The sequence below is a fragment of the Rosa rugosa genome, chromosome 7 (genome assembly GCF_958449725.1).
Source record: "Rosa rugosa chromosome 7, drRosRugo1.1, whole genome shotgun sequence".
NCBI classification, from domain to species: Eukaryota; Viridiplantae; Streptophyta; class Magnoliopsida; order Rosales; family Rosaceae; genus Rosa; species Rosa rugosa.
Window position 1 is genome coordinate 17,355,115 of NC_084826.1, and position 27,243 is coordinate 17,382,357.

The 27,243-nt window shown below is 39.8% G+C and overlaps 1 protein-coding gene and 1 long non-coding RNA gene across 4 annotated transcripts; both read left to right on the forward strand.

Annotated features, from left to right (window-relative positions):
* The first annotated feature begins 787 nt into the window (after positions 1 to 787).
* LOC133723870 (uncharacterized) lies at positions 788 to 2,700 on the forward strand. Of its 3 annotated transcripts, none has more exons than XR_009853320.1 (4): positions 788 to 1,016; positions 1,336 to 1,729; positions 2,164 to 2,262; positions 2,383 to 2,700. It is a non-coding gene; the product is annotated as an uncharacterized LOC133723870 (long non-coding RNA). The 3 variants fall into 3 exon arrangements; XR_009853319.1 differs by having other exon boundaries at positions 810 to 1,377; positions 1,501 to 1,729; XR_009853318.1 differs by having other exon boundaries at positions 825 to 1,729.
* A 21,184-nt stretch (positions 2,701 to 23,884) lies between these two features.
* LOC133721860 ((-)-alpha-pinene synthase-like) lies at positions 23,885 to 26,609 on the forward strand. Its single transcript, XM_062148604.1, has 7 exons — positions 23,885 to 24,083; positions 24,161 to 24,428; positions 24,563 to 24,941; positions 25,024 to 25,242; positions 25,359 to 25,497; positions 25,727 to 25,975; positions 26,056 to 26,609. The coding sequence occupies exons 1-7, from the start codon at positions 23,958 to 23,960 to the stop codon at positions 26,347 to 26,349; spliced, it is 1,674 nt and encodes a 557-aa protein (XP_062004588.1). The 5' UTR covers positions 23,885 to 23,957; the 3' UTR covers positions 26,350 to 26,609.
* The last annotated feature ends 634 nt before the right edge of the window (positions 26,610 to 27,243 follow it).

The window sequence follows — 27,243 nt, forward strand, 5'->3', positions numbered from 1 at the left end:
CTTGAACTACAGTGAGACTGTAAAGTAGTGTGCAGAGGAGGCGGAGGAGCGAGTTCAAAAGAGGTGGCCGCTCAGAGGGCGGCGGCGACAGCGCCATCCCTTCTCCTCTTCAGCTTCAGATCTAACAGCGGAGGACGACTCTCAGTCTGCTATGCGGTGCATCCAATGGTTGTCCCTCCACCTGACGCCGGTCGAAATTTCACTGGACGATGACTACCGTATCTAATGGCTATCCAGCCATGTGGTGCCGCATGGCAGTCTCGACCGCGTCGACTGGGGCGCCGACCTCTGTGGCCTTCTTCCTTATCGAGGCCGCCTTCTTCCTAGCAGGGGCGACTCATATTCAAATGTTAATTGGATTAATGGGCCGCCGGAGCTGCCATGGCAGAGAGAGAGAGAGAGAGAGAGAGAGAGAGAGAGAGAGAGAGAGAGAGAGAGAGAGAGAGAGAGAGAGAGAGAGAGAAATTGGAGGTGGAGATCGGGGAGAGAGAAAGGAGAGTGAGGAGAGAGAGAAAATAGTGGCATCTATACAGTTTCTTAATTATACGAAGGGCAAAATTGTCAATAGATGTTAGATTAGGTAAATGGGGTTAAAAAACTCTTGGTGGAGTAAGTGGACAATTTTTAGGTTAAAATTGGGTAAGTGGTCACGGCCCCTTTTTTTTTTTTCTTCCTTCTCCGTTGGGAGAGATGGGCACATAGCATTATATTTCTTTGCACCAAAACCAACTAACAAAAACAATTAATATTGCTGGACATTGCTTTTGTTGTTGTCTTCCACTTCAAAAGATCAATTAATTATCATGCCATATTTATATTGCTTTGATTGCCACCACTAAAGAAAGCAGACATCCACCACTGAGTGCTTTGTGTTAACAAAATTTTCCACCATTCTTTGTGTTTGCATACTTGAATAATTAAACATGGTCCTTTGTCTTCTTGTTCACTACATCACTTTTGACTACTGTTTCAAGCTGTGATTCAATTGCATTTTTTTGTCTCTTTTCAGAATAAAGGTGCGGCATGAAGGCTTTGATTCATTCTTTGAATCATGCCTTAATTACAAAGATTCTTGATTCTTTATTTTTCGCATATGAAGAAAATTTACAGCAGCCATATATGTCGCACCAATTTTTTATTTTTTTTTATCTCAATAGCTGCCCCCTCATCGAATTGGTTTTGTGATTTTTTTTTGGTTTCAACAACAGCCATATATGTTTATGTTGATCATTGTCTCAGACTCAGGGTTATTGCTGCTGCTAGAATAACGTCATAAAATGCACTATGTGTCTACTTCAAATCATTTTGCTTGATATTCTTTCCTCGTGATTTCAGGTTCATGCCGTATTGAAGGAGCTGGCTCAGAAGTCTTTCAATGTGACCTTGCTATGTTCTTGAATATAGTGAATTTACCTAAGAGGATAGCTATTAGTTATTCATTATATCCTAAATTTGTTTAATCTATTATTTTTAATGGGATGTTTTCCCTGTGGTGTGTAGGAATTAAAGCAGTATCCCACTTTAAGAGTGGAAGTTCAGAATGCAAGATTTGAATCGCTGGATAGGATGAAAGAAGAGAGCAAGGAAGCAACTATGCAGCTAGTTGATATGGAGTGTGGTTACCTCACAGTTGAATTTTTCCGCAATCTTCCTCAGGATATTGAAAAGGGGGGAAATCCGACACACTCACTTTTCGACAGATAGAACGATTCCTACCTCCGGCGGGTTGGTAAGTAGCTATAACTTGAAGTACATGTTAAACCACCTCAATCATCTCCTTAGTCTCATCACTTTAACAACGCCTTTATACTTGATTTAAATTCTACTGATATTAGAACCTCCACTTAAAGAGATACAATTTCAAAATGAAATATACTATATGTTAAACTACTACTGCAATGTGTTAAACTATGTGAACATGGTGTGCTCAAGATTAAGGATTTCTATGCTAAAGTCTATTGTCGACTGTCAAGTACGAGAAGCCAAATGGAGCTTGCTCGATCATTCTTTTGCTGAGCTAGGTTCAAAAGGATTTATTGTGATTTTTTTTTCTTGAAAACCCTTTGTTTTGAATTGGTGTAGTGCTATGCGCATGTATAATGCTGAAAAGAATAGGCTGTAAGTTTCACCATCTAACTTATTGATTAATTTGCTTGTGTTTAGGGCATTCCTTCTCAACCTAACAAGGAGTGCGGGTACTTTATCATGTGCTACATGAGAGATATCATTGAGGATAAAGACATGTCATTGTTTCTTTCCAAGGTATCAACATAGCTATAAATATAGTCACTTGACTCAATTTCTCATAATTTTGTTATTATATCCATGCCTCATTCACCAAAACGATTAAGTAATCTCTTTGATATAATAAATCAATTTCAGTGGGAGAGGCCGGAGAGACAGCGGCTAATACACCCAAGCAGATATTGATCAAGTGCGAAATGAATAGGGGAAGTTTGTTGTCAACACGTATGTGCATGAGCCATGAAGTAGCGCGCTTGTTGCTGATCCGTTTTTGCTAAGGAAAGCATCTTTTTTGTGCTTCGCTGTTGGCCCATTGTCATGCACCATGTGTGGCATGTTTTGAAAAAATAGATACATATGTATCAGCTTTTTGATGTCCTAAGTAGATGGGCAGGCACTAAATGCTTTTCTTGTTTAAATGTTGCGTTCAATGATTAGTGGTTTGCAATGTTTATATTTGATAGTTTGCAATGTTTATATTTAGTATGTAAATGGATCAAATGCACAATCTAATTCAGGAATGAGATATGTTCAAATAATCAGATAACAAAATAGATATAATGATAACTGCCCGTTGACTGAATGGTCAAAAATGGAGACAAATCACACTGCAATCATTCATATCACACATCAGTTTTTAACAAATCACTGTCTTCTAATTTACACTCACACAACAGAGTTCAATACAACAGAAGTAATTGAACTATGTTGTCTCAAAGTTAATCAGACAACACACAAAATAAAAGTTTGTTGTTTGACAAGCTTAACATACAACAGCTTGCAAGCACTATTGTCTTAAGGCAACGCCGTACCTGCTGCGCAGCTGGACCTGACATCTGCCGAGCTATCAGTCAACATGTTTAACACATACCTGTTGTCTTTTTGTTTCTTAGACAACTGTATTCCACCGTTGTCTGAATTTTCAATAGACAACGGCTCACTCTACAACAGTGGGTCTTCAAATCCCACAATGGTTTTCTGCCGTTGTCTGATAAGGTTTTTGGTATAGTGTAGACTTGATAGGGTGATCAGGGTGGTGAACCCTTAAACCTATAATCTGTGCTAGAAGTTTTGCAAATGCATCATTTCTTGTGGATAATAAAGTGACATGTGACCAGCGTGTCGAAGCATCCACCAACCATAAAGTACTTTAATGGTCTGCATTCTAGATGGATAGGTCCACATATATCTCCTTGTATCCTTTGTAAGAATGGAATGTTTTGTTTTGTATCTTTAGCATAGGAAGGTCTCGATCCTGTTTTTGGTAAAGAGCAGGCTGTGCAAAACGAGTGATATGCCTTTGAAATAGTCAATGAGGCATAATGGAAGGGAGGTAGTGCTTCTGGTACTTCAGAAGGCAGTGGTTGCATTTGAGCAGTATCAGGACGGACACTGTGCAGTGTGGCGGATTTTTCTCCCATTTTATTTGTCACTCGAAAGAAGGGATGTCCATATGAGTTCTTTAAAATACCGATCATTATGTCACGACTGGGGTGCCCTAGGCGGTCATGCCAAAGCCTAGATGACTCAGTGTCCCACATTTCATTGTTGGTGATAGCATAGGATTCAATGATCCGAATCGTAGTGAGGTACAGTCCACTAGATTGACTCATAAGGTTCTCTAAAATGTGTTTTCTTCCACATTCATTAGAGGTAATGTAAAGGGGAGTGGATCCTCTCCTGAGCTATATTTTTGCCTGAGCTTCGGAGCAGATGAAGACACGTGGCCCATATTACATCAAACGGCTTATATCACTTTTGAGTTACGGATTTACAATAATACCCATTCAAATTGTTGACCCTACTCTCTCTTCCCTTCTCTTTCTTATCGTTTTTTTCTCTATTGTTGTTAGCTGCAAGTTGATAATTCAACCACATTCTCCTCATCGCAAAAAATATAGATCCATGCCAAGCTCGTCATCTCCATCACAATTGAAAATCCCAAATCCAGTCATCCTAGACAGAACCAAATCACCTCTGGTATGATGAAATCCAAGCCGACCTCTCCATCTTCTTACTGGGCCAGCTAGAGATCTCCCGTGGTTGCATCAACTAAATCAACTGGGAAATTTGATATGGGTTATTTTGATTTTCTTAAATTTTGATGGATGGTACCAGGTTTAGAAGGTTGACTGGGTTTAGAAGGATTGTAGAAATGGAATTGATTCATGGAAACAAAGGAGTTGGAAGCGTTAGTTAAAGACTTGAGAATTGTAATGAAATTAGTCAACACGATTCTTGGCGATTTAATTAAGTGCAGAAGAGATTGATAAGGAGAGAGAGGCTTTGTCATAAAAAAATTCCATCTGATAGTGAGGGAAGAACAAAAGGAAAAAGAAGAGAGAGAGAGAGAGAGAGAGGGAAGGTAAAAGAAGAACATCGAAGTAAAAGAGAGAGAGAGGAAAGAAACAAAGTAGTTGTGAAGGTAAGGAGAAATGATAGACCATTAATTGGATCTTATATGAGCCACGTGTTTTCATCTGCTGCAAATCTTAGGAAGCTCAGGCAAAAGCATAGCTCAGGAGAGGATCCTCTCCCAATGTAAAGGTATTCGGTTCCATTCTCACAGTGTGTTTCTACATGATAACTATTGGCGCGAGTATCTTTGAAACTTAACAAGGTTCGATTAGCTCTTGGTGCATACAGAGCGTCTTTGACTTTAAATATATCTCATATTCTTTAGAGTATTTCTATTTTAGTAGAATGATAATCTTTTCATTCTAATAATTTTTTTCTAGATGTATTGCTTTACATCTTTATAGTGCAATTTCGAACCATGTAAATATATGTAGTAAATAAATTTGAATAAATTCAGTGCTTCAAAATAAAATTCAAAATTTATTAATAAGCCAACGATAATCAAATCAAGGTCTTGTTTAGAAATCTAATTCATCAAACCATTATTGAAATAAACTTTAAGACCAAGCAATAGTCTAATTAAAAATGAGGCATTATGCCTTCACATCTGTCTTTGGAAAATAAAATAAATAAAGCAGATCAGTCAAGATTGAGAGCATGCATTGTCTAAGCAAGTTCCTCGTTGCCATTGAAGTCTGCAATTGTGAGGTTGACGTCTAGGTCATGGCCTTATTCTTCCATATAGTGAGCCTCTTGTTCTTTAGACTCCCTATATCTCTTATAATTGGCTACTACTATGTTGCTTGCTTGGTAGTTCTTGTAACAATGCCTAATGACTCCACACCTATAGCATGGTTCATTGTCAACTCTTTCCTTTTTGACAGAAGGATTCGTAGGTGCCTTTTGCACCTTATTTCCACGACCTCCACGTCCTTTTCCACGTGGTGCATTGTTGCCACGTGGGTAGGGACCAGCACGTCCAAACCCCTTTGCATTGGGGTTCTTTCCACCTTTCATTTTTCCATAATTAGCCTTGGAAATTTGCTTTGTCCCAGTGGGCCTGACATTGTTGTTCAAGAAAACCTCATTATGCCTCTTAGCCACTTGCAGTAGGTTGATCAGCTTATTGAATGTTGTGATTCTTTTGTTGTCATACTCCAGCCTATACTGGTTCGCTAGTATAAGCGCTGAAGTAGGAAAGGTGGAAAGAGTCTTTTCGATCATATCATCTTCTGTGATTTCCCTTTCACAGAAATTGAGACGTGTCTTTAAGCGCAACGTGTCCTTGTTGAAGTCATTGACCCTTTTGTAGTCAAGCAAGCGGATTCCATTCCACTAAACGGCTAGTTCTATAAGCATATATAATTTGTAGCATATATAAAATATAAAAAATAAATAATAGCATATATCATGTATAGTATATAATTTGTTGTATATTTGTGAAATTTGTTGTATTTATAATGCTCAAATTTCACAAATATACAACAAATTATATACTATACATAATAATAGCAATAATATATCATGCATAAAATAAAATGTAAACAATAGCATAATATAAAGCATGCGTAGGCATAATTTATATAAGCATAAATAAAATAAAAACATACTCAAAATTTCATAAATAATAAAAACATAAACAATAAAATATAGAGCATGCTTAAAAAAATAGTAAACATAGAGAGGCCCACGTTATTGCATGAAAGTCATCATCTATACTAGTATCTAAATCATCATCTAAACTAGAATGGCTTCGTTAGGTCTTGCTTGTGGCGGCGCCAAGTTTCTGGTCTGGGTAGATGGCTTCTCAGCTCTCTCCGGTCAGCCTAGGAAGGATGGAGGCGGAGTTCCTCTTCGTCAACGTGCTTCTGAACCTATCGAACTCTGGTTTCGACTTCTGTTCCTGGTTATGTTGATCTGCGGATCTGCTATGGCTATGGGCTCCGATCCAGTGGTGGTGGCTACCGGTGGTTTTGGTTTTTGGGATGCCGACTGGACCCTCTCTGGGGTTTTTTAGGCGGATTCGGTACGGGGATCGAAAGTGGGTACAAGAGCGGGCGGTGCTAGATCTCCATCGGAGGAGCTCATAAAGCCTCGAGTTTGGGCGGACTGGTTTAACGGTAGTCGGAACAAATTTTCTTCTTTAAGTGTTGGTGGTTATGATGGATCTCAGATGACACTTGGTGGCGATGCTAGCGGAGGTGTGACTAGCTACAATGGGCTGGCTGAGGGCGTCTTCCATAGGGCGAAGCCGGAGGTTGTGCTCGTAATGGTGGCATGGTGGTCGGCGGCGCAGAGGACTGCATGGATGCTAGGGATTCTCAGGTTTCCTACTCGGTAGATGGTTTAGAGTATTTGGGCCAATTGGGCCTCAAACTGGATGGTGAGCCTCATCCTTGGGCTTGGTCTAGGGTTCTGCAAGGATTGGACTACCTCTTTGCTAGGGGGTTGGATGGGTTGGGTCTCTATGGCCCAAAGTGCTGTTTAAATTTTTTTAGGTCGCAAAAACCAGTTGCTCTGAGGATCATTTTAATTTACTCGCTTCGGAGTTTCTATGTTTTTGTTTGAAATAATAGTGCGTGGATTTCCTAAAAGGTGGGTATATTAGGGGTTTCCTAGGTGTTATTCTTGTTCCAGAATAGGTTTAGGGTTCCCTAAGGAACGATTCTTTCTGTCGACCTCATAGGGGTGTTTCGTTTTTGTACTGCTTGCTGACTATATATAACGGGGCTGATCTCTGTTCGTCAAAAAAAAAAAATAGTAAACATAAATAAAATTCACATGCTTTAGATTCCATGAATATATATAACACATATATGAAATGTGAAACATAAATAAGGTAGCCAAAAATAAAATAAAATAAAATAAAAACATACTTGATTTCGAGAGGGTGCGGCTATTGCTACCATATCATTTACTTTGTTCACCCTACTTACTCATTACACCCTACATTTTAATTTCAATTATTAAATTTACTTATCGTTACCATTTCTCTTTCCAAAAATATCCTTATATGACATATCCAATTAAAAAAGAATTTTTTTTAACTAAAATCTCTCATTTAATTTATACCAATAACAAAACTAAAATATATTAAAGTTTCCTAATAAAATCATATTCTGATTTACTTCCATTTTTTTTTCTTTCAGTTTCAATGTTCGTCTATTTCAATCTATCTCAAAATATTAGTAAGTTAACAACTATGAGTAATGAAGAAAAGATTGATTTTTTTTTCGTGTTTTAATTTTTTTACTTTCAGTGTTTATAAAGAATATTGCAAAGATTTTGATGAAGTTAACACTAATGGTTTGTGAATTGAATAACGAATTGAGTTTTCTATTGGAACCTCCAAATTTACTCACTTGACCTCTATGCTTTTTACACCTCCTATCAAATTTTTAAATACTAAATTTACTCATTAAACCTCACTAAAGTTCCTCAAATAACCTCACTCATATAATTTACAAACAAACTAAGATCTTTATAATAAAAAATTTAGTCATTTCAATGATTTAATTACTCTATAAATCTTAATTACATCTCTATTCCTTAATCAGACAACATAAATCTCTTATCCAATAAAAAAAAAAACCAAACACAAGGTATTGAGTTTTAAAAATTAATAAAAATAAAATAACATGAACTATTATGTGATTTTTTTTATTTACTCTTTCTTTTTTAGCTGTGCAAAAAAAAAATAGATTAATCATTTTTACTTAATGTTTCTCTATTTTCTGTACCTCATGATTAATTATTTAAATATTTTTTATTTATTTTTATTTGCTAGCTGTATTTTTTTTCTTCTTTTTACAAATATAATGGATAGATATTTAGATTTAGGTCATAATACAATTTATTTTGTTCTCCCTGACCAATATGCGTTCAATATGCATATCATGCATTTTTATCTTAATCATAGTTTTATTTCTTATTAAGTATATATGAATACTTTAATGAGTATGTAGTGAAATTGGAAAATGAAAATAGATAGGGAAAATAATAAAGAATGCAATATAATATTATTGAATTGGAAAGCCTAGAGAAAATAAATATAACAATTTTTTTGGTATAATTATTGTCCTTAATAGTCATTTTATAGTAGGTTATATATGTCATTTAATAATTCATAATAGAGTGAGGTCAAGTGAGCAGATTTGGAGGTCCCAATAGAAACTCTCTAACGAATTAACCATGAGGAGAGAACAAAAAGACAAAAAAAAAGTAATAAATTCAAATTTGGGTAGAGAAGAAGAAGATTAATGTTATCCAATGAGAAATTAAATAGTCTTTGTATTTAATTAATTGGTTATGTATTTAGTTTTCTTTACAAATTTAGATTTTAGAAAATTAGTGTACTTATTAGTCATTTTACATTTGGGTAATATAGTCTTTCAATAATTCAAATGTTTGTAGGGTGAACTAAGAAAATGGTAGAGTGGCAATAGCCGCACCCTTTCGAGAAAACAAAACAATCCTATCGCACGAGCGTGTTGATGCAGGGGTGCGTAGCGATGTTTTTGGGCTTGAGAAAAACTGGGTCGCTTACTCTTGTTTTTCAACAATGGGCTTTGTTCTTTTTTTCTTTTTCTTTTCCCTTTTTTTCTTTCTAGGCTGATTAGATTACACATTTACGCAAGCGTACGTATCATTGTCAAGATAGGGAAATATTATGCCCAAAGTGTATCATATCATGGGGATTAGTGGCTAACCCACAATCCTTGGGTAATCGGAAATAAAGACACTTAGCAAACAAAAGAAAAATAAAAATAAAAGAAAATAAAAATGCTACTCTAAGGCACCAAGCCTTAGCAATGCTCGGCTCTGATTTTCACCAAAGCCTAATCAAAACTAAGAGCCTAGTGGTGGTTATTTACAATGAGTCGAAATTGTCACCGATAATTGTAATTTAAATTTCTAATAACTAAATTGCAAGAATTTAAATGAAAACTCTAACTAACAACTAAACTAGATAAAGTAATACAAAGTAAGAAATTGAGATAAATTGAGGGTTGGTAGCTAGGGGTGAATCATAACCCTAATTCAATGCTCTCGATGCTAATTTGGTTTACGTGTAATTTATTAAAGATGGTAGAAGCCGTACCCAAGGCTTTTCAAGGCTCAAGGGCCGAAATTCCCTTTCATGGTATTCTTACTCTGGTTCAAGGGTCGTAGGAACTCACTTGACATGAATTAGAGCCGGTTCAAGGGTCACTAGTTCACATCAAGAGGCCTAGAGTTCAAGGAATTAGGCAACCAAACTCACCATAATTGCGATCAAGCTAATCATGTAGTGAACCATGCTTGTACTTCCCACGAATATTAAATCGGGGTTCTAGCTCTCAAATCTAAGGATGGCATCCCCTAAATTTTAATCTAGACTTATTAAAACACATATCCAAGAGTTGACAATTCATAAGCATGCATTCTAATCAATTATCACAAAACACAAGCATCCAATAATTAACAAATTCCATATATAAATTAAATTAAGCATCCATTACATCAAATTTGGGCTAGGGCACACAACCCTAACACCCAACAAAATTTATACTCACTACCCATAAATATATATATTATCAATTCCAACAATTTCATACAAATAAAATAGGGAAAGGTATAGAAGAGGGAGAACAACCAACACAAGCTACCAATGCTAAAAAGCATACATAACAAGTCTTGGATTATACTCTCTCCCTTTTACCCAAGTGGTGATTAAATCTTTTCTGCTTGAAGTGTTTTTCCTTGAATTTTGTGAAATTGATGAGAAGATGGAATTTTGGTGAGGTGGATCTTGGTGAGGAGACAGAATTTTAGTGAGGAGGATCTTGATGAGGAGAAAGAAAAAATGGAGAAGAAAGGGAAAGAGAGCAGCCTGAAGCGCTGCCTCTGTTATGGTGGTGCGGTACTGCTGGTTCTCAAGAGGAAGAGGAATAATTGGAATTAAAGGTAGGGTTCTCGGTGGCATATGGCTGGAAGAAAAGAGAGGGATTGGGACACATGGCAGAATGTGATAGGAAGAGAGGAAACAAGAAATAAAATAAAAAGATAAGGAAAAATAAAGGTGAAGGACATGCACGTGGGATTGAGGGAAGATGTCACTGATGACGTCATCAAGATCAGATTATTATTATTTATATAATAATTTTTTTTTTTTTTTGCTTTTTCTTTTCTTCTCTTCTCTTCTTTCTTCTTTTTGCTTTCTTCTTCTCTTTTCTCAATGCACTTTCACATATGTTATCGGAGACAATTGGATTCCACTCTCTTGATGGCGTTGACCATGGTTGACCCACATTGATAATTTCGTCATTTTGTCGGAAACTCTAATTTACTCCAATTTCGCACTATTTTCTCTCGTTTCCGCACAGTTCTGTTTATTTTCTACAAAATAACAAAAATTGATTAATTACATATCAATTTACATGAGAATTGACTTATTTCTAGTGTTTAGATACGATTACATGCATAAAAATGCGTGTAATCATAGGACACATGACCTGTTTTTGTTTTTTTCTTTTCTTTTGGGTCAGGTCATGGCTTTGGGCCAGATCACCATTTTTTTTTTTTTTTTTGTGTCTGGTAAGGTTTTAAAAAACGCTAGGCGCTAGTCGGGCGGAAACCCGGGGACTAGATCCCAGGGGCCTAGGCGGGGACTAGGCGGTTTTTTTTTTTCAATTTATTTTTATTTTTATAACATATAATTATATAAATAAAAATTATAAAATGTATTATAATGTTTGAAAATAATGAAAGTACTTAAAACATAATACTTAAAATCTCATGATTCCTATCATTATCAGATACAATTTCAAAATTGGAAAAACAGATGCCAGATGCCAAAATGTCAAATGCCCAAAACCGGATACAAGTTCAAAAATTCAAAAGAGAATAACAAATATTTATTTGGATTATTTACAAATATTATTTGGATTATTTTCTGCAATGCTGCCACGATCCAACACCATGCAACTAATCAATTATACAACTAAACACGTATACAATTCAATTGCCAAATTAGTACAGAAAGCAGCAAATCAAATATCCATACACTCATCCAAAGCAACCCAGAATAATTGTGTTAACGTTAGTGACCGAGGGGGTCTCTAGTTAGCTTAAATGAGAGAGAGAGAGAGAGAGAGATTGACACGAGATTTATAGTGGTTCGTCTCCGCCTTAGCGGGAGACTACGTCCACTTGAAAGCTTATACTAGTGTGTTGAGCCTTGCGGCCCAAGGGGATTACAAAAGATGTAATGGGATGGATGTTTAAGTGGGAGGAGGCATTCCTTTTATAGGTGAAGGAGTGCTCTTCCTTTACATGGTTTTCGATGTGGGACAAGCAAAGATAACTATTCTAGTGTAGAAAGCCTAGTTTGTGAGGGCAACTTTGCAAGGCCGGAAAGGTGGCTTCCCGGCGACGGATTTGCGACTTCCGGATACCGTTGCGTAGCTTGAACATAGGGCTACAAGATGGATGTCGCGGTTGGGCCCTGCCATGTCTCGTGGGTGTCCTAAAGTGGGTGTTACTTATGCTTGGTGATGTAGTAAATACTCCATATTGTTGGAGGTATGTACAAGTCCCCGAAGTCCCCAAGTAAGAGGAGCTTCTTGATTGGAGAGTTATACACATGATGTCACTAAGCATAAGTAACCGGGCGGTACGGAGCCCCTACAAGTCCCCGAACTCCGTAAGCAAGAAGGGACTCGTTAACCTGCACAACAAAGACAAAAAAAACAGGCATATGTAGAATGCTCGTTGCATTGGGCAACAAATGTGAGTTGTATGGATATGCGTTGGCATATATAAACGTATGGGGTGCGTGATACATGGTCGTGTGAGCATATGGATTGCATATGATAAATGTGTGACGCACGCAAGGAGACGAACGAGGTCGAGTTTGACGGGGTTACGCTCGTGGGATGTAAGTTGCATGAGTGCCGCGAAGGTATGGACTTGTAACCCATGAACAATGACCGCGTGTACGGTTGTGTCTGTTTGGTTTTCACTCGTATTAATGAAACGGGAAAAGAATTTGATTTGTCGCGGTCGGTAAACGACAAATGGTAGAAAAATTCAATGTTTCATTAACGCGTGTGGTGTGTCGAGTAGACATGAGTGTAAAGCTCGATGATTGCCGGGAAGACATGAGCGGAAAGCTCGTTAGCGGGAAACTCGGGGTTGCCGGGAAGGCATGATCGGGAAGCTCAAGGGTTTCCGGGGAGGCATGAGCGGAAGCTCGTAGGTTGCCGAGAAGGCATGAGCGGAAGCTCGTAGGTTGCCGGGAAGGCATGAGCGGAAGCTCGTGGGTTGCCGGGGAGGCATGAGCGGAGGCTCAAGGGTTGCCGGGGAGGCATGAGCGGGAAGCTCGTGAGCGGAAGCTCGGGGTGCCGGGAAGGCATGAGCGGGAAGCTCGTGAGCGGAAGCTCGTGGGTGCCGGGAAGGCATGAGCGGGAAGCTCAAGGGTTGCTTGGGAGGCATGAGCGGAAGCTCGTGGGTTGCCGAGAAGGCATGAGTGGAAGCTCGTGGGTGGAAGCTTGTGGGTGTCGGGAAGGCATGAGAGGAAGCTCGGGCTGCCGGGAAGGCATAAGCGGAAGCTCAGGGTGCTGGGAAGGCATAAGCGGAAGCTCAGGGTGCCGGGAAGGCATGAGCGGGAAGCTCCAGGGTTGCCGAGAAGGCATGAGCGGGAAGCTCGGGGTGCCGGGAAGGCATGAGTAGGAAGCTAGTGAGCGGAAGCTCGTGGGTGACGGGAAGGCATGAGCGGAAGCTCGGGGTGCCGGGAAGGCATGAGCGGAAGCTCGGGGTACCGGGAAGGCATGAGCGGGAAACTCGTGAGCGGAAGCTCCAGGGTTGCCGAGAAGGCATGAGCGGGAAGCTCGTGAGCGGAAGCTCAAGGGTGCCGCGAAGGCATGAGCGGTAAGCTCTTGAGCGGAAGCTCCAGGGTTGCCGAGAAGGCATGAGCGGGAAGCTCGTGAACGGAAGCTCAAGGATGCCGCGAAGGCATGAGCGGTAAGCTCGTGAGCGGAAGCTCGTGGTACCGGGAAGGCGTGAGCGGTGAGCTCGTGAGCGGAAGCTCAAGGGTGCCACGAAGGCATGAACGGTAAGCTCGTGGTGCCGGGAAGGCATGAGCGGTAAGCTCGTGAGCGGAAGCTCGTGGTGCCGGGAATGCACAAGGGCGAAAGTCGGCGGTGCCGCTGAGGCACGAGTGCGAAAACCTGGCGGTTGCCGCTGAGGCGAGAGCGTGAAAGCTCGGCGGTGCCGCTGAGGCACGAGCGCGAAAAGGTCGGCGGTGCCGCTGAGGCACGAGAACGAAAATTTCGACGGTGCCGCTGAGGCACAAGCGCGAAAGCTCAGCGGTGCCGCTGAGGCACGAGCGCGAAATCCTGGCGGTTGCCGCTGAGGCGAGAGCGTGAAAGCTCGGCGGTGCCGCTGAGGCGCGAGCGCGAAAAGCTCGGCGGTGCCGCTGAGGCACGAGAACGAAAAGTTCTGCGGTGTCGCTGAGGCACAAGCGCGAAAGCTCGACGGTACGAAAGCTCGGCGGTTGCCGCTGAGGCGAGAGCATGAAAGCTCGGCGGTGCCACTGAGGCACGAGCGCGAAAAGCTTGGCGGCGCATTAACGGGTAGCTCGAGGTGATGCCCTGAGGCATGAGCGTGACCGTTGCTAATTATGCTGGGCTGTATGTACAAGTCCCCAGTCAAGGAGGGTGTTCTTGCGGGTTGATACCAAAGCGTAGCTCTGTGCCGTATATCAAGCATAATTAGTGCAAGTGCGTCGTCCATCTAGAATTGGTTGGAGCGAAAGCTTTTGCCCTTTCAGGTGGGCCCCTGCCAGGCCCTGCGAGGAGTCCCCCACTCCTGGCTATAAACCTCCGGATGGTCGGAAAATTGTTTGATGAGGGGAGCTGCGCGGAGCAGAGGGTGTTGGGTAGCAAGCCCAATCTTTGGTACCCAAGCGTCAGGGTTAACTGCCGGATCAATGGCTGCCGTAGGCTGTGTTAACTAGTCCCTTTACTATTTCTCGGAGGAGAAACTTGACTGCAATGCCGCGTAGCGGTCATTGTCATTATGAGGCATTGCCTTACCGCTTGGCGGTTGGTCGTAGACCATAGACTCGTAAAGTTTGTATCTGTATGAAAAATGATAAACACATAGAGCAAGTAATAATATTTTGTTTGAGTGTCCCATGTTTATTTAATTGGGTTGCGATTAAATAGGAGCATGGCATATGTGTCTAGCATGTATTTGTAATGTGGATGCTAATATCATTTTTGCATTTTTGTAGGCATGCTTAGAGATCGTTTGAGATCGGTATATGAAGCATGGCATATCTAGCATGTGAGGTCTAGAAAGTGTTGCCAAATCTACGAAATGTTGTAGGCATGCTCAAAAGTTTACGGAAGCATGTGAAAACATATCAAGTGTGATATTCTATAAGCATGCTTAGAAGTAGTAAAAGCATGGTATTGGCATGGCATTAGCTCAAAATTGAAAGAGCGTAAAAGATAAGATGTAATGACTTATCTTATGCCGATTTGGAGCGAGTTGGAGGAGAAATTGGTGTAGGTACCCAAATCATGTTGGAGTTGTCCAAGCATGACACTCCATTGCTCCGGCGAAGCACCTTAGTAGGGGGATAATGATTTCTTTACTTAGAGAGGTGATTAATGATTATGCCTCCTTAACATGAGATAGGGTAAATATTAGCATCTTGGACATATTAGATTGACAAAATGTCTGTTTCATCTAATCATTTTTGAAGTACTGTATAGCCACTACTACATGACATTAGTTGACAACAAAATGCTTTGAGTACCATGAGCAGATGTGAATGTGAATTCCCTTTGAATGAAGTCAAAAATGAAAATTGATCTACTGTGTGATGATGACAATCTCATTTACCATAAATTGTTAAGTAAAAGTGGGATGTCCATGGCAAACATTTACAAGAGGTATCTAAGATTTGCTACTGATGTTTAGCTTGCCATTATACTTTAATGTTTAAACAAGCAAAGTGAAGTATGACAAGTTAGCTTGGTGTACGATATTAATGAGCATATATTTGTGGTGAATCACATTTATGATAACTCATGCTTACATTATGTGAAGTATAGAATATGTCCACAGCAGCAACAGTATATGTGGCAAGTGTTTAGGCAAACTAACTGGCAGGTGTACACACTATTTGAGATGAATGAATTTTCTCGAAGCATAGATGTATGACAACAAGTGATTACTTAAATGTCTATGGACATGTGTCCTATGGACTAAGTACTTGGCTACGTGGGCGCGCAATAGGCATGCATTAGACATATATGTGTAAGGTAGCTATATATATGAAGCTTTTGGGTTGCACACTTGCCTGGGCACACAGGTGTAACGAGCTAGTTAATGATGGGACTATCAATCATGAATCATGTGGTTGTATGATATATAGCAACTCAGCAGGCATATGTATGTATACGTATACGAAGAATATGAAAAGGAATAAGTGGGAGGTGAAAACTTAGCTTTTTCCTCCTAATAGTTTTCTGCTCTGACCGTAGCAAAGGCCTGAGGTTTGGATCCTTAGCGTAAATGGAGCCCTTGTGTCACCGCGAAATCATGATCTGATGCCCGAGCAGGTGCCCAATGAAGAAAGTGAATATTTGTAACGAGCAGGTGCTCAGGTGAGAATTGTGAACGCTGGATGCTGCAAGCTTCTTGTGCAGAGGCTTTGACCACCACGTTAACGTTAAGTTGAAGGTAATTAGCATTATCGGAGGCTTTGACTGCCATGGAAACTCGAAGCCGAATCCCTAAGCCAAAATTGAAGGCTGGTGCCTAACGGGAATTCAATCAGTGCATGGCGTGCTAGCGCTTTGTATACGCTGGGTTTGCGACCTGACAAGCTTCAGTTGGGCTTACTGCATGGCGTATTATTGTTGAGTTTTTTTTTTTTTTTTTTTTTTTTTGAGATTTTGCCGCTGGGTTGCTGATGCTAGCGCTCCATTACCGCTGGGTTGCTGCTGAAGCCAGCAGCGGCGCGTTGCCTGATGGCGCAAGCAAATCTGTTTTCCGCAGGTGGTGGCGGTGCTGCTAAGATGGCGCTAGCGGAGCTGCTGACCGCTAGTGGTGCCTAGCGGAGGAAGGCTATCGGAGCTCTGGAACCCCGCGGGGGCTTGGTCAGCGGTTGTGGAGCTTTTGGCCGGCGGAGGATGACTCGGCGGAGGAGCTTGGTCGGAGGTTGCCAAACGGAGATTGTCTTGGTGGGCGGAGGTTTTGCCGCTGGTGCTCAAGAGTCCGGCGGAGACTGAAGAGTCCGGCGGTGTCTGAAGAGTTCGGCGGAGACGCCGAGTTAAGCGGAGGCTCCAGTTCGGCGGGGCACCAGTTCGGCGGATGAGTGTAGCGGAGGTAGCTGCAGCGGAGCTCTGCAGCGAGCGTGCAGCGAAGCGGCGTGCAGCGGAGACACCTGGCGGAGATGGTTCCCAGCGGAGGAGGAGTTCTGGCGGAAGTGGCTGGGCGTTGACCCCCTCCGCCGGGCGTTGACCGACCCCTTATTTGATGTTGAACGAGCGTTGACTCGACACTTTCGGGTCGAAGTTCGTGGTAGGTGATGAAGCCTTTGTGTTGGCTTCCCACAGACGGCGCCAATGTTAACGTTAGTGACCGAGGGGGTCTCTAGTTAGCTTAAATGAGAGAGAGAGAGAGAGATTGTAATACCCCGAAAATCCAAATTAAATTCCATGGATTTTTAGAAATGATTTCACGATAGTAGGAGCGAGTACGAAGCTTGGAAAAGTTGTGGAATTAGTTCGAACGATTTTATTTTCGAAAACGAACGTTATTTAGGGGCTCATGGAAATTGACTTTTTATACGTATGGAATTTGGGAAAACTTCCTTCATGAAAGTTGTAGAGCTCGTCGATACGATCTCGTACATATATGGAACGCAGTATTCGGAGTTCGTATGAATAAGATATGAATATTTGAAAATTGAGATTTTTCTATAAATAGCAGAAAAATCAGAATTTTTCATTAAGGACGAAAAAATCTCATTTTTGCTGAACAGTCCCCCAGCTCTCTCCGTTCTCTCTCTTCCTTCGACCCTCAGACCCGACGGGTCTTAGTCGACCCGACCCGGCCGAAAACGGCGCCTCCGGCCTCCTCCGTCCCCGGACCCGGGCTCCCCTGAGATCGCCGGCACACGACGAGCCTCCCTCTGGTGTCGCTTTGCTCCGCCGCTGCCCCGAAAGCTGGATCGAAGGAGCCACAGTTCCGATCGGTGACCCGACCGGAAAACCAATTTTCCGGCATCCCCTCGGCCGATCCTTCCCATTTTCGTGATCTCCTCCTCATGCTGATCATCCCCATGTAAGCCTTTCATCACGATTTTGTGTATAGAACGCTAGATCATGGTTTGACTTTTTCAACGTCCCAGATTCAATCTGATCAAATCAGACGCACCAGATTAATCCAAACTTCAAAGCTTGATCTAGGACGATCTAGGCCAAACCAGACTTAGCTCCAGGTATGGAAGTCGATCACCCTTTCATTTTGAACCAGTTTGTAGTTGGTCACTTTGCCATCGGAGGTGGTTGACCGGCGTTGACCGCCGCGTTGACCGCCCACTGACCACCGCTTGTGGCGGCGTATCAGACCATATTTCGAGTTTTCATTATCTAGGCGATGATCTATGCATCCATACGAGCGTTTTGATATATAACTTGGTCATGTTAGAAAAAGTTGATAAATAGTGGATTTACGTTTTTACGTTACTATTTACGGTTTTTACGTTTTATCTTCGGTTTACGATCTGCGAAGATCAGACCATCGGTTTTACTTCAAATTTTAATATGTTGATCGTATGACTGTCCCGGTGACTTTGTGAGGTCACGGGCGAAGATCTGACCGTTGGATCTTCGTATAATTGAGAAATAGTTATTCGGAAGGCGATTCGTGAGAATCCGACCGTCGGATTTTCATATAATTTTGTGGAGATGTTAGTAAGGGCGATTCAGGAAGATCTGACCGTTGGATCTTCGTGATAATTTTGGAGGATGATCCTAAAGGCGATCCGTGAGGATCCGACCGTTGGATCGTCATTAAATTCAGATCCGACCGTTGGATCATCGTTTAATTTGAATCTGAGCGTTGGATCGTCGTTTAATTACATTTATGAGTTGTTGGCTAAGTTAAGATCATTATTGGATTAGGTTATCGACGGATTGATTTGGCGGACAATTCGGGAAAATTGTTGTTTTAGCTGTTAAGAAGACGCAGCTGAATTAGAGGTGAGTAAACCTCACGTGGTTCATATTACGAACTGAATAAATTTAATTACTTTATTTTTGTCGTAATTGTGTGAAAATATTTATGGAATAAATATTTGTTTTAAATCATATGGACTTGATCAACTACGGTCCATAGGTAAGTAAAATGATTTTATTATACAAATGAATTTCACGGTTTTTTTTATGCTTAAACTATAGTTGGTATTAGTGGTCATCCCTGAGCGGATGATTACGTATATATATATCTACGTGGAATATATATATTGGTTGACGTGTGATTGGTGTGATGAAATAATTGAGAATGAATTGGATATTATTCAAGCTATTAATCTCGCATTTAATTGTTGAATAATGAAATGTTGATCATGTGGTGTGAAAGCTATTTTATATGCCCAATTGTGAATATGTGGAAATTATTTTAAGAAATAAAGATTTGTCTTGAAATAATATGTCTCTTTATGTGGGTGTACATATACATATATACGATCTATAAATCATAAAGATTGTATTTTGTGATTTTGATTATGTCTGAGAAGTACAATTGTGAAGCCGGGTGTTATCTACTACCCCGTGCTTAAGTGAATTACTGGTAAATGTGTTTTGGTGTTATGTGGAAGTTAGCCTTGGGCCCTAGTCCCTACAGATAGTGCACTATTATACTCTTAGGAAGGTTGCTTACTTTGAGTATACATACTTGGGTATAGTACGTTGGACCCTGGTATGCTGCGGCTTACCCATGCTTTGGTATTATGGACCCTAGCATGTGGTTTCCCGTGCTTTGGTATTATGGACCCTAGCACGTGGATTTATGAATTGTTACCAATCAACCTGGCTTTCCCGTGTTTTGGTATTATGGACCCTAACACGTGGATTTATGATTTGTTACCAGTTAATCCGAAAATTCACTAAAAAGAAAAGTGTACTTATATTATTTTGATCAAATATCTATCTGTGATATATTGTTAATATGTGAAGGTGTTAGTGAAAAGAGAATCAAGCATGCTTTGCTTTAATGTTATTTCACATATTAATGTTGCAATAGTTGTTGGTTGTGATCAGTTAAATGTTGAGTTTTAAAAGAGAGTATCGAGAATATACTTGCTTTTATGTTTATGTGATTTTTGGAGTTACCGTGTGACTGTGTTGATTGTTTACTTGAGTTATAATAAATATAATTGAATAAATCAACAGTTCTTTCTTGTTTACTCATACGGGCTGTCAAAAGCTTACCGGGTTTTGTGTTGTTGCAATTCCCGGTACACTATTCAAATTGTGTAGCGGGTAGTCTTACAGGTCAGGAGAATCAGGGCAGTGATCGTGCGGTTTAGAGTATTAGTATTAGATTTATAGCATTTGTTTTGTGAGGAGAATTGTGCTCTCTTGAGCTTTATAATTTGTTTTGGTGAGAGTGTACTGTAATAAGTAGCTTGAGGATTTGGTTTATGTAATTATTGAGAGGTGTAATGTGCAGTTGATTTTGAGAAAAAAAATTCTGAGATTATAAACAGGGTATTTGAGGTTCATGCTTCGAATATGAATTACTTAAATTCAGAATTCGGGGTGTGACAGAGATTGACACGAGATGTATAGTGGTTCGTCTCCGCCTTAGCGGGAGACTACGTCCACTTGAAAGTTTATACTAGTGTGTTGAGCCTTGCGGCCCAAGGGGATTACAAAAGATGTAATTGGATGGATGTTTAAGTGGGAGGAGGCATTCCTTTTATAGGTGAAGGAGTGCTCTTCCTTTACATAGTTTTCGATGTGGGACAAGCAAAGATAACTATTCTAGTGTAGAAAGCCTAGTTTGTGAGGGCAACTTTGCAAGGCCGGAAAGGTGGCTTCCTGGCGACGGATTTGCGACTTCCGGATACCGTTGCGTAGCTTGAACATAGGGCTACAAGATGGATGTCGCGGTTGGGCCCTGCCATGTCTCGTGGGTGTCCTAAAGTGGGTGTTACTTATGCTTGGTGATGTAGTAAATACTCCATATTGTTGGAGGTATGTACAAATTGAATACACAGCAAAGCAGCAACTTACCAAGCGTCCAAGCAAGACTTCGATTGAAGATTGAAGAATCGAATCCATAATATGGAAGAGAGCAAAGAAGAGGCTGGAGAGCAAAGGAGGAGAGGCTGGAGTGCAAAGGAGGAGAGGCTGGAGAGCAATCGAACCCAGAAATTCAATCTTACCAATTCGGCAAGTACCATCGTCGAGGAGAGGCTAGAGAGCAAAGGAGGCCATGCGGCCGCGCCGAAGACTCGGAAAGAGAGAGAGATAGAGAAAGCGGGGAGAGAGATGGCGGCTGTAGTCACTGCAAGACTAACATAGAGTCGATTTTGGGTTCAATTTTTAGTTTACTACGATCGGTTTGTTGAGTTTATCAATGAGTTAAAAAAAAAAATTAAAAAAAAATAAGTAGGCAGCTCCTAGTCGCCTAGCGCCCAGCACCGAGGAAGACCCGCCCAGGACGCCTAGACTCGGCCCAGCCCGACTAGGCTGCAGAAAATCGGCCCAGCGCCTAGCTCAAAGGACTAGGCAAAAATCCGAACGGTAGTGTGGAGCCTAGTGCCTAGGCCGATTTTTAGAACCATGGTGTCTGGGCTGCAGGGCTTTCTTTTTTTTCCTTTGGGTCGGCTCTTTACTTTGGGCCGGATCAGCACTTTTTGTTTTTATTTTATTTCTCTCTCTTTTTTTTTTTCTTTCTTTTTCTCTCTTCTTCGCGTCTTCTTTCTTTTTCTGGTTTTATTTTCTGGCAGGCTGCTGCGTCGAGCTGATAAGATTGGGAGGCCGCGCCAGCGAGCAGGACGAGGGTAGAGGTGTGCGGCCTGGTAATGGAGGTCGGCTGACGGAGGAAGAGCCGGCCAAGAGGTCTAGGGCACCGGGACTTGGCCGGATTTGCTGTGCTGAGGTCAGGTTCAACTGAGTCTTCTCCTGGACGGGTATGATGCTGATCTGGAACGGCGACGAATTCGATCTCCGGTGCTGGAGGGAAATGAAGGCGGTCTGTGGGGCTGGACGAGGCCGGTCTGTGCTCTTGGCTGGTCTATGCAGCGCCGGTGCAAGTGGGTTGGGCTGGAGCCTAGAGGCTCGTGTGGACTACCGGCAGAAGGAATAAGATTTTTTTTTTTTTGGTATGGTGGCGGCAGAAGAGAAAAAAAATTTCTTCTAGGGTTTTGGTTTTTTCGACGGAAAGAAGAAAGAAACGAGAAAAATTAGGTTATTTTTCTTAGCTATTAGCTCTGAGTGTGCTGATAACGTGTAAAAGTAAATTGACAATTGGAATTGGTCTACTCATTTCATTTCATAGCCCCTTTATATAAGGATGGAATTACAATGGAAATATCGATTAACATCAATTACAATAATTATGGTAAATACTGATGTGACTGCAATTCCTTGATTCTCTCTTCGTCTGTTTCTTTGACGAAAGCATATAATATGTTTTTCCTTTAACAACAAATGAAAAAGATAAAATACTTGTCTAAAATTTCGGAGCAATCCAACAAATGCATGCGTGTAAAAAAAATTTCACATGCAATGAATGTTTAGTGGTTGGTTGGTTATAGGAATTGGATTTATGCTATTCACACATATCCTTTCTCTATAATACACCCCTTCTATTTTTTTTATAACTTTAATTCAATTTTATTTATAAATTACCCTAACTATTCTTCCTTGTAATTCTATTTCTTTTTCTTTTTTCTATTTGACTAGTCAATCATAAATCAAACATGATTATACAATAAATTAATTTTTTTACCTATAAATGAAGGAAAAAGAATACGTTTATTAAGTTAAATGACCTATATTATTAGACAAAAAATATACTTCCTTAATAATTACCTTCATCCAACCGAATCCAAATTGTAAAACTTGTTCTCATACTTTGCAAAGCACCAAACTCAATGCTTGTTTGTTTATGAATCTTAAATCAGGTGCATAATCCTCAAATAAAAAAATATGGAATCAGCGTTGTATCAACTTCAGCCACAAGCCTCCACACTGCAGCCGATGATGTACACAAAATTTGGAGATGTTTTACAAAATATTGAATGCAATGAGTTGCAATCTTCGTGTGGGGACAATAATATGTGCTACTAGCATAATATAGTAGAACAAATCATGTCGATAATAATAAGGCTATCATTATTAGGCTGTTGTAAAGTGCTATAATTGCTATAAATTCCAATACACCAAATAATTTTAGTTAAAATCTTACTATGAATAATGAATTCAAAGGGGTTCGAATGATCACTGAACTCATATTTTTCTTCCATGTCTCCATTGCAAATCAGATGTAAAATTTTCTCCAAAGATGGGTCTTAGTTTCTTGTTTTGCCATGATTGAACTTCAAAGCATCTCATTAGAAAGATAGAATGACTATGCTAGAGATGGTTTTGATCGGAAAAGAAATTCTGAATCAAAAAGAATTTTGAAGTCCTCTATGTCTGTGGGAAAATAAGAATTTAGCATTTGGGGATGATTGACTTACCAAATATAAAAAATAAATAAATAAAGAAAGAAACATAATTAAAATAATCTGGACAGTGAGGGGCAACTTCACATCAAAATCATCAAATCAAATAATGCACAGTGATGACTGATGAGGGCCAACTTTTTTTTTTTGGTCAATCCAAATAAATATTCTGCACAGTGGGGCCAACTCTAGATCAAATTATTTGCAAATGCAAAAAATCCAATAATTTGCATCATTTTAAATGGGAAATGTTATCTTTTTACTGTGTGTCAGCTAATGCGCCTAAATAATGGCACTTATTTTACTGTTTGTCCTTTTCCCCCTGTTAGATTTGTCATTTGTGATTCACGTTGCTAATGGTAAATGGTAGTATATGTCCTTATAATAAAAATGGAAATATGTCCTTTTTATGTCGTTTTGTTACAAAGGTGATATGCAATTATGCACAGCTGTTCTACAGTAAAAATTTCTTCCAAACTCATTATTAGCATCTGTTCGCAGATAAGGATGGAGTCCCCTATAAATAGATGGCCGTAAAAGCAATGTTGTTCATACTTACACTGAAGCTCCTAGCATAATCCTATAGCTGCTCCAAAAGTACAGCCAACTAATCATGTCTGTCCAAACAATTCCAGCAGCTGAATCCCAGATCAATACTAAGCCAGAAGTTGTTCGGCGCACAGCAAATTATGAACCTAGCATTTGGGGAGATCGGTTTGCTAACTATGCTGAAGACATTGTATGTATAGGTTTTATTACTGCAACATACATATGTACACACGTTTTGCTGATCATTTAAATTGTTTTAATTTGCAGGTAACTCAAGCTCATATGCAAAAACAAGTTGAGGAGTTGAAACAAGTAGTGAGGAAGGAAGTATTCACTGATGCTGCTGATGATTTTTCACATCAACTGAAGCTAATTGATGCAATCCAGCGCCTCGGTGTGGCTTACCATTTTGAAACTGATATAGAACAAGCCCTGGAACGTATACATGCTACCTATCAAGATGATGATGGTGATCTGTACAATGTTGCTCTTCGTTTTCGACTACTCAGACGACATGGATATAATGTTTCCTGCGGTGGGTTAAGTAGCTTTTTTTTTTTTTTTTTGGCAAAGGGTCGGTTAAGTAGTCAAGGTATCTTATATTTCAATTCTTATACGTACATACATATCTCCATTAATTTTAAACCATATATGTACTTAATTATGCAGATGTATTCAACAAGTTCAAAGATGCTAATGGTGACTTCAAGGAAAGCTTAGTTACTGATGTTTCTGGTATGCTAAGCTTCTATGAGGCAGCCCATCTAATGGTGCATGGAGAAAAATTACTAGAAGAGGCTCTCGTTTTTACCACCACTCATCTCCAGACTGCAACAACTTCAACCAGTGCAAGCTCTCTGCTGAAAGCACAAATAACTGAAGCCCTAGAGAGACCTCTATTAAAAACTGTAGAGAGGTTAGGTGCTCGGCGTTACATGTCAATATACCAAGATGAAGCTTCACACAATGAAGATTTACTGAAACTTGCCAAGTTAGATTTCAATCTTGTTCAGTGTTTACACAAAAAGGAACTCAGTGACATTATAAGGTAATTTTAGGCCACCGATCTTAACTAACTACATGTATACAAGATAAATTATATCCCTCTAATATTGTTCTATATATACTAGATGGTATAAGGGAGTAGACTTTGCAAGGAGGTTGCCTTTTGCTCGAGATAGGCTCGTGGAGATGTTCTTTTGGATAACGGGAATATATTTTGAACCCCAATACGTGTTCGGGAGAAACATTCTGACGAAGCTGATTGAGTTAGTAACAGTAATGGATGATATATATGATGCATTCGGTACATTCGAAGAACTCGTCATCTTAACTGAAGCAATTGAGAGGTCTGAAATAAACAAACCGTTACCTTTTCAATTACTCCTGATTCAATTTTGGCATAATATACATCTTTAACATTATATGCTAACATGAATATGGATAAATTTTAAACAACTTTCAGATGGGATGCTAGTTGCATGGATCAATTGCCAGACTATATGCAACCATTTTATCTAACACTTCTGGATGTTGTCAATGAAGTTGGGGAGGAACTGATAAAGCAAGGAAGATCATACCAACTTTACTATGTAAAAGAAATTGTATGTCAAAGCATGAAAATTAAGCTTTAGTACTGCTCTCAATATTTATTTATAGTATGGAATATTCACAGTGCATTATCCAATGACACATAAACTAGACCAGCTCCATGCCGTGATAGATTAATTCTATGCAATGGTAGATTAGTCTACCACTACATGGAGTACATGAAGTTTTTCATTTGTTTAACATGTATATGATCGATGCATCGATATATATTTGTCCCTGCAGATGAAGAATCAAGCCAGGCTCTATTTTGCTGAGGCCAGATGGTTCCACGAAGGATGCACCCCAAGAATGGATGAGTATATGCGTGTTGCGGCATCTTGTATCGGTAACACCTTGCTTTCAGTGGTATCTTTAGTAGATATGGGAGACATTATAACAAAAGCGACATTTGAGTGGTTGACCAATGATCCTAAAATTCTTAGAGCTTCGAATATCATATTTAGGCTTATGGATGACATTGCTGGGCACAAGGTATTCCTACGTTAAATGTGAGCTGCAATTGAATGCTATAGTATATATTTTTGGAATTAACATTTGATTTGGTTTTGTAGTTTGAGAAAGAGAGAGGGCATGTTGCTTCTTGTATCGATTGCTACATGAATGAATATGGGGTCTCAGAGCAAGAGACAATTGATGTCTTTAACAAACGAATTGTGGATTCGTGGATGGATATAAACGAAGAGTTTCTGAGACCCACTGCTGCGCCAATGCCTGTGCTTAATCGTGTTCTTAACCTAACTCGAGTGGTTGATCTCCTTTACAAAAGCGGAGATGCCTTCACGCATGTTGGAAAACTGATGAAAGACACTATTGCTTCACTGTTTATTGATCCAGTGACACTCTGAATTTGGATATCGATCAGTCATGATTCAATCTCCTAGCCTTTTTTATTTTATTGAATATATCTTTAAAAATAAGACGATGGACCTCGATCAATTGATGCTTCAGTGTTCCAAGTACTGGAGCGCTATCCTTTTATTATTGTTGGGTTTGCTAATTTAATTGTTTGAATGTCTAGCTCGTAACTTATGTTGTCTATGTTTCAAGATCAAATTAATAAAGATTTTTATATTTTTTAAATAAAAACAAAGAATATTTATTGTACATATATGTGAGATTATATGTTGTTTATCTAGAGGAAATGCCAATTGGATTAGTCTACTCAACTTAAAACACGATAATTGCTTGGAATTATTATTTAAAATCGAATCATGTTGTAAATATTATTATCTGTGGATGTCCATGTAAATACTCATTAGTTATGTATTTTGATGTAAACCCTACCTCTATATAAAGGAGACTAATGAGACTGAATGAGATACTTCTACTTCCTCCCAACTATTCTCTCTCCATCTTCTCTCTATTTTATAACACGTTATCAGCACGCTCTGCTATTCTGTTAAAAACTCTATGATGATCTACGAGTTTATAGTGCAACGTTGTTACTCTTATCTATAACCCGATCATGATCTACGAGTTTATTTATAATCTATGTCGTTTATGCATATCAGGGTTTACAAAGATAGTACGGCTATGATTATCTAGCTGATGTTTGTTAATTACTCTGCCACGAGCATTGTTCCTTAATTATATATGCTATGTGTTTGCTTTGACTAGATTCCACTTTGAGATATAGGAATCACAGCCCACTTTGCCCTTAATCAAATAGTATAATCATAAGGGTGCCAATGTGCCATCGATTCCTGCTTCATATATTGATATACATATGTTTATTTATT

What these genes read in the sequence shown, in the direction of transcription:
- LOC133721860 (XM_062148604.1), top strand. Translation starts at nt 23,958, where the DNA reads ATGTCTGTCCAAACAATTCCAGCAGCTGAATCCCAGATCAATACTAAG. An exon ending in TTAACTGAAGCAATTGAGAG is followed by an intron (nt 25,243 to 25,358) that starts GTCTGAAATAAA and finishes AACAACTTTCAG; the next exon opens with ATGGGATGCTAGTTGCATGG. An exon ending in ATGACATTGCTGGGCACAAG is followed by an intron (nt 25,976 to 26,055) that starts GTATTCCTACGT and finishes TTGGTTTTGTAG; the next exon opens with TTTGAGAAAGAGAGAGGGCA.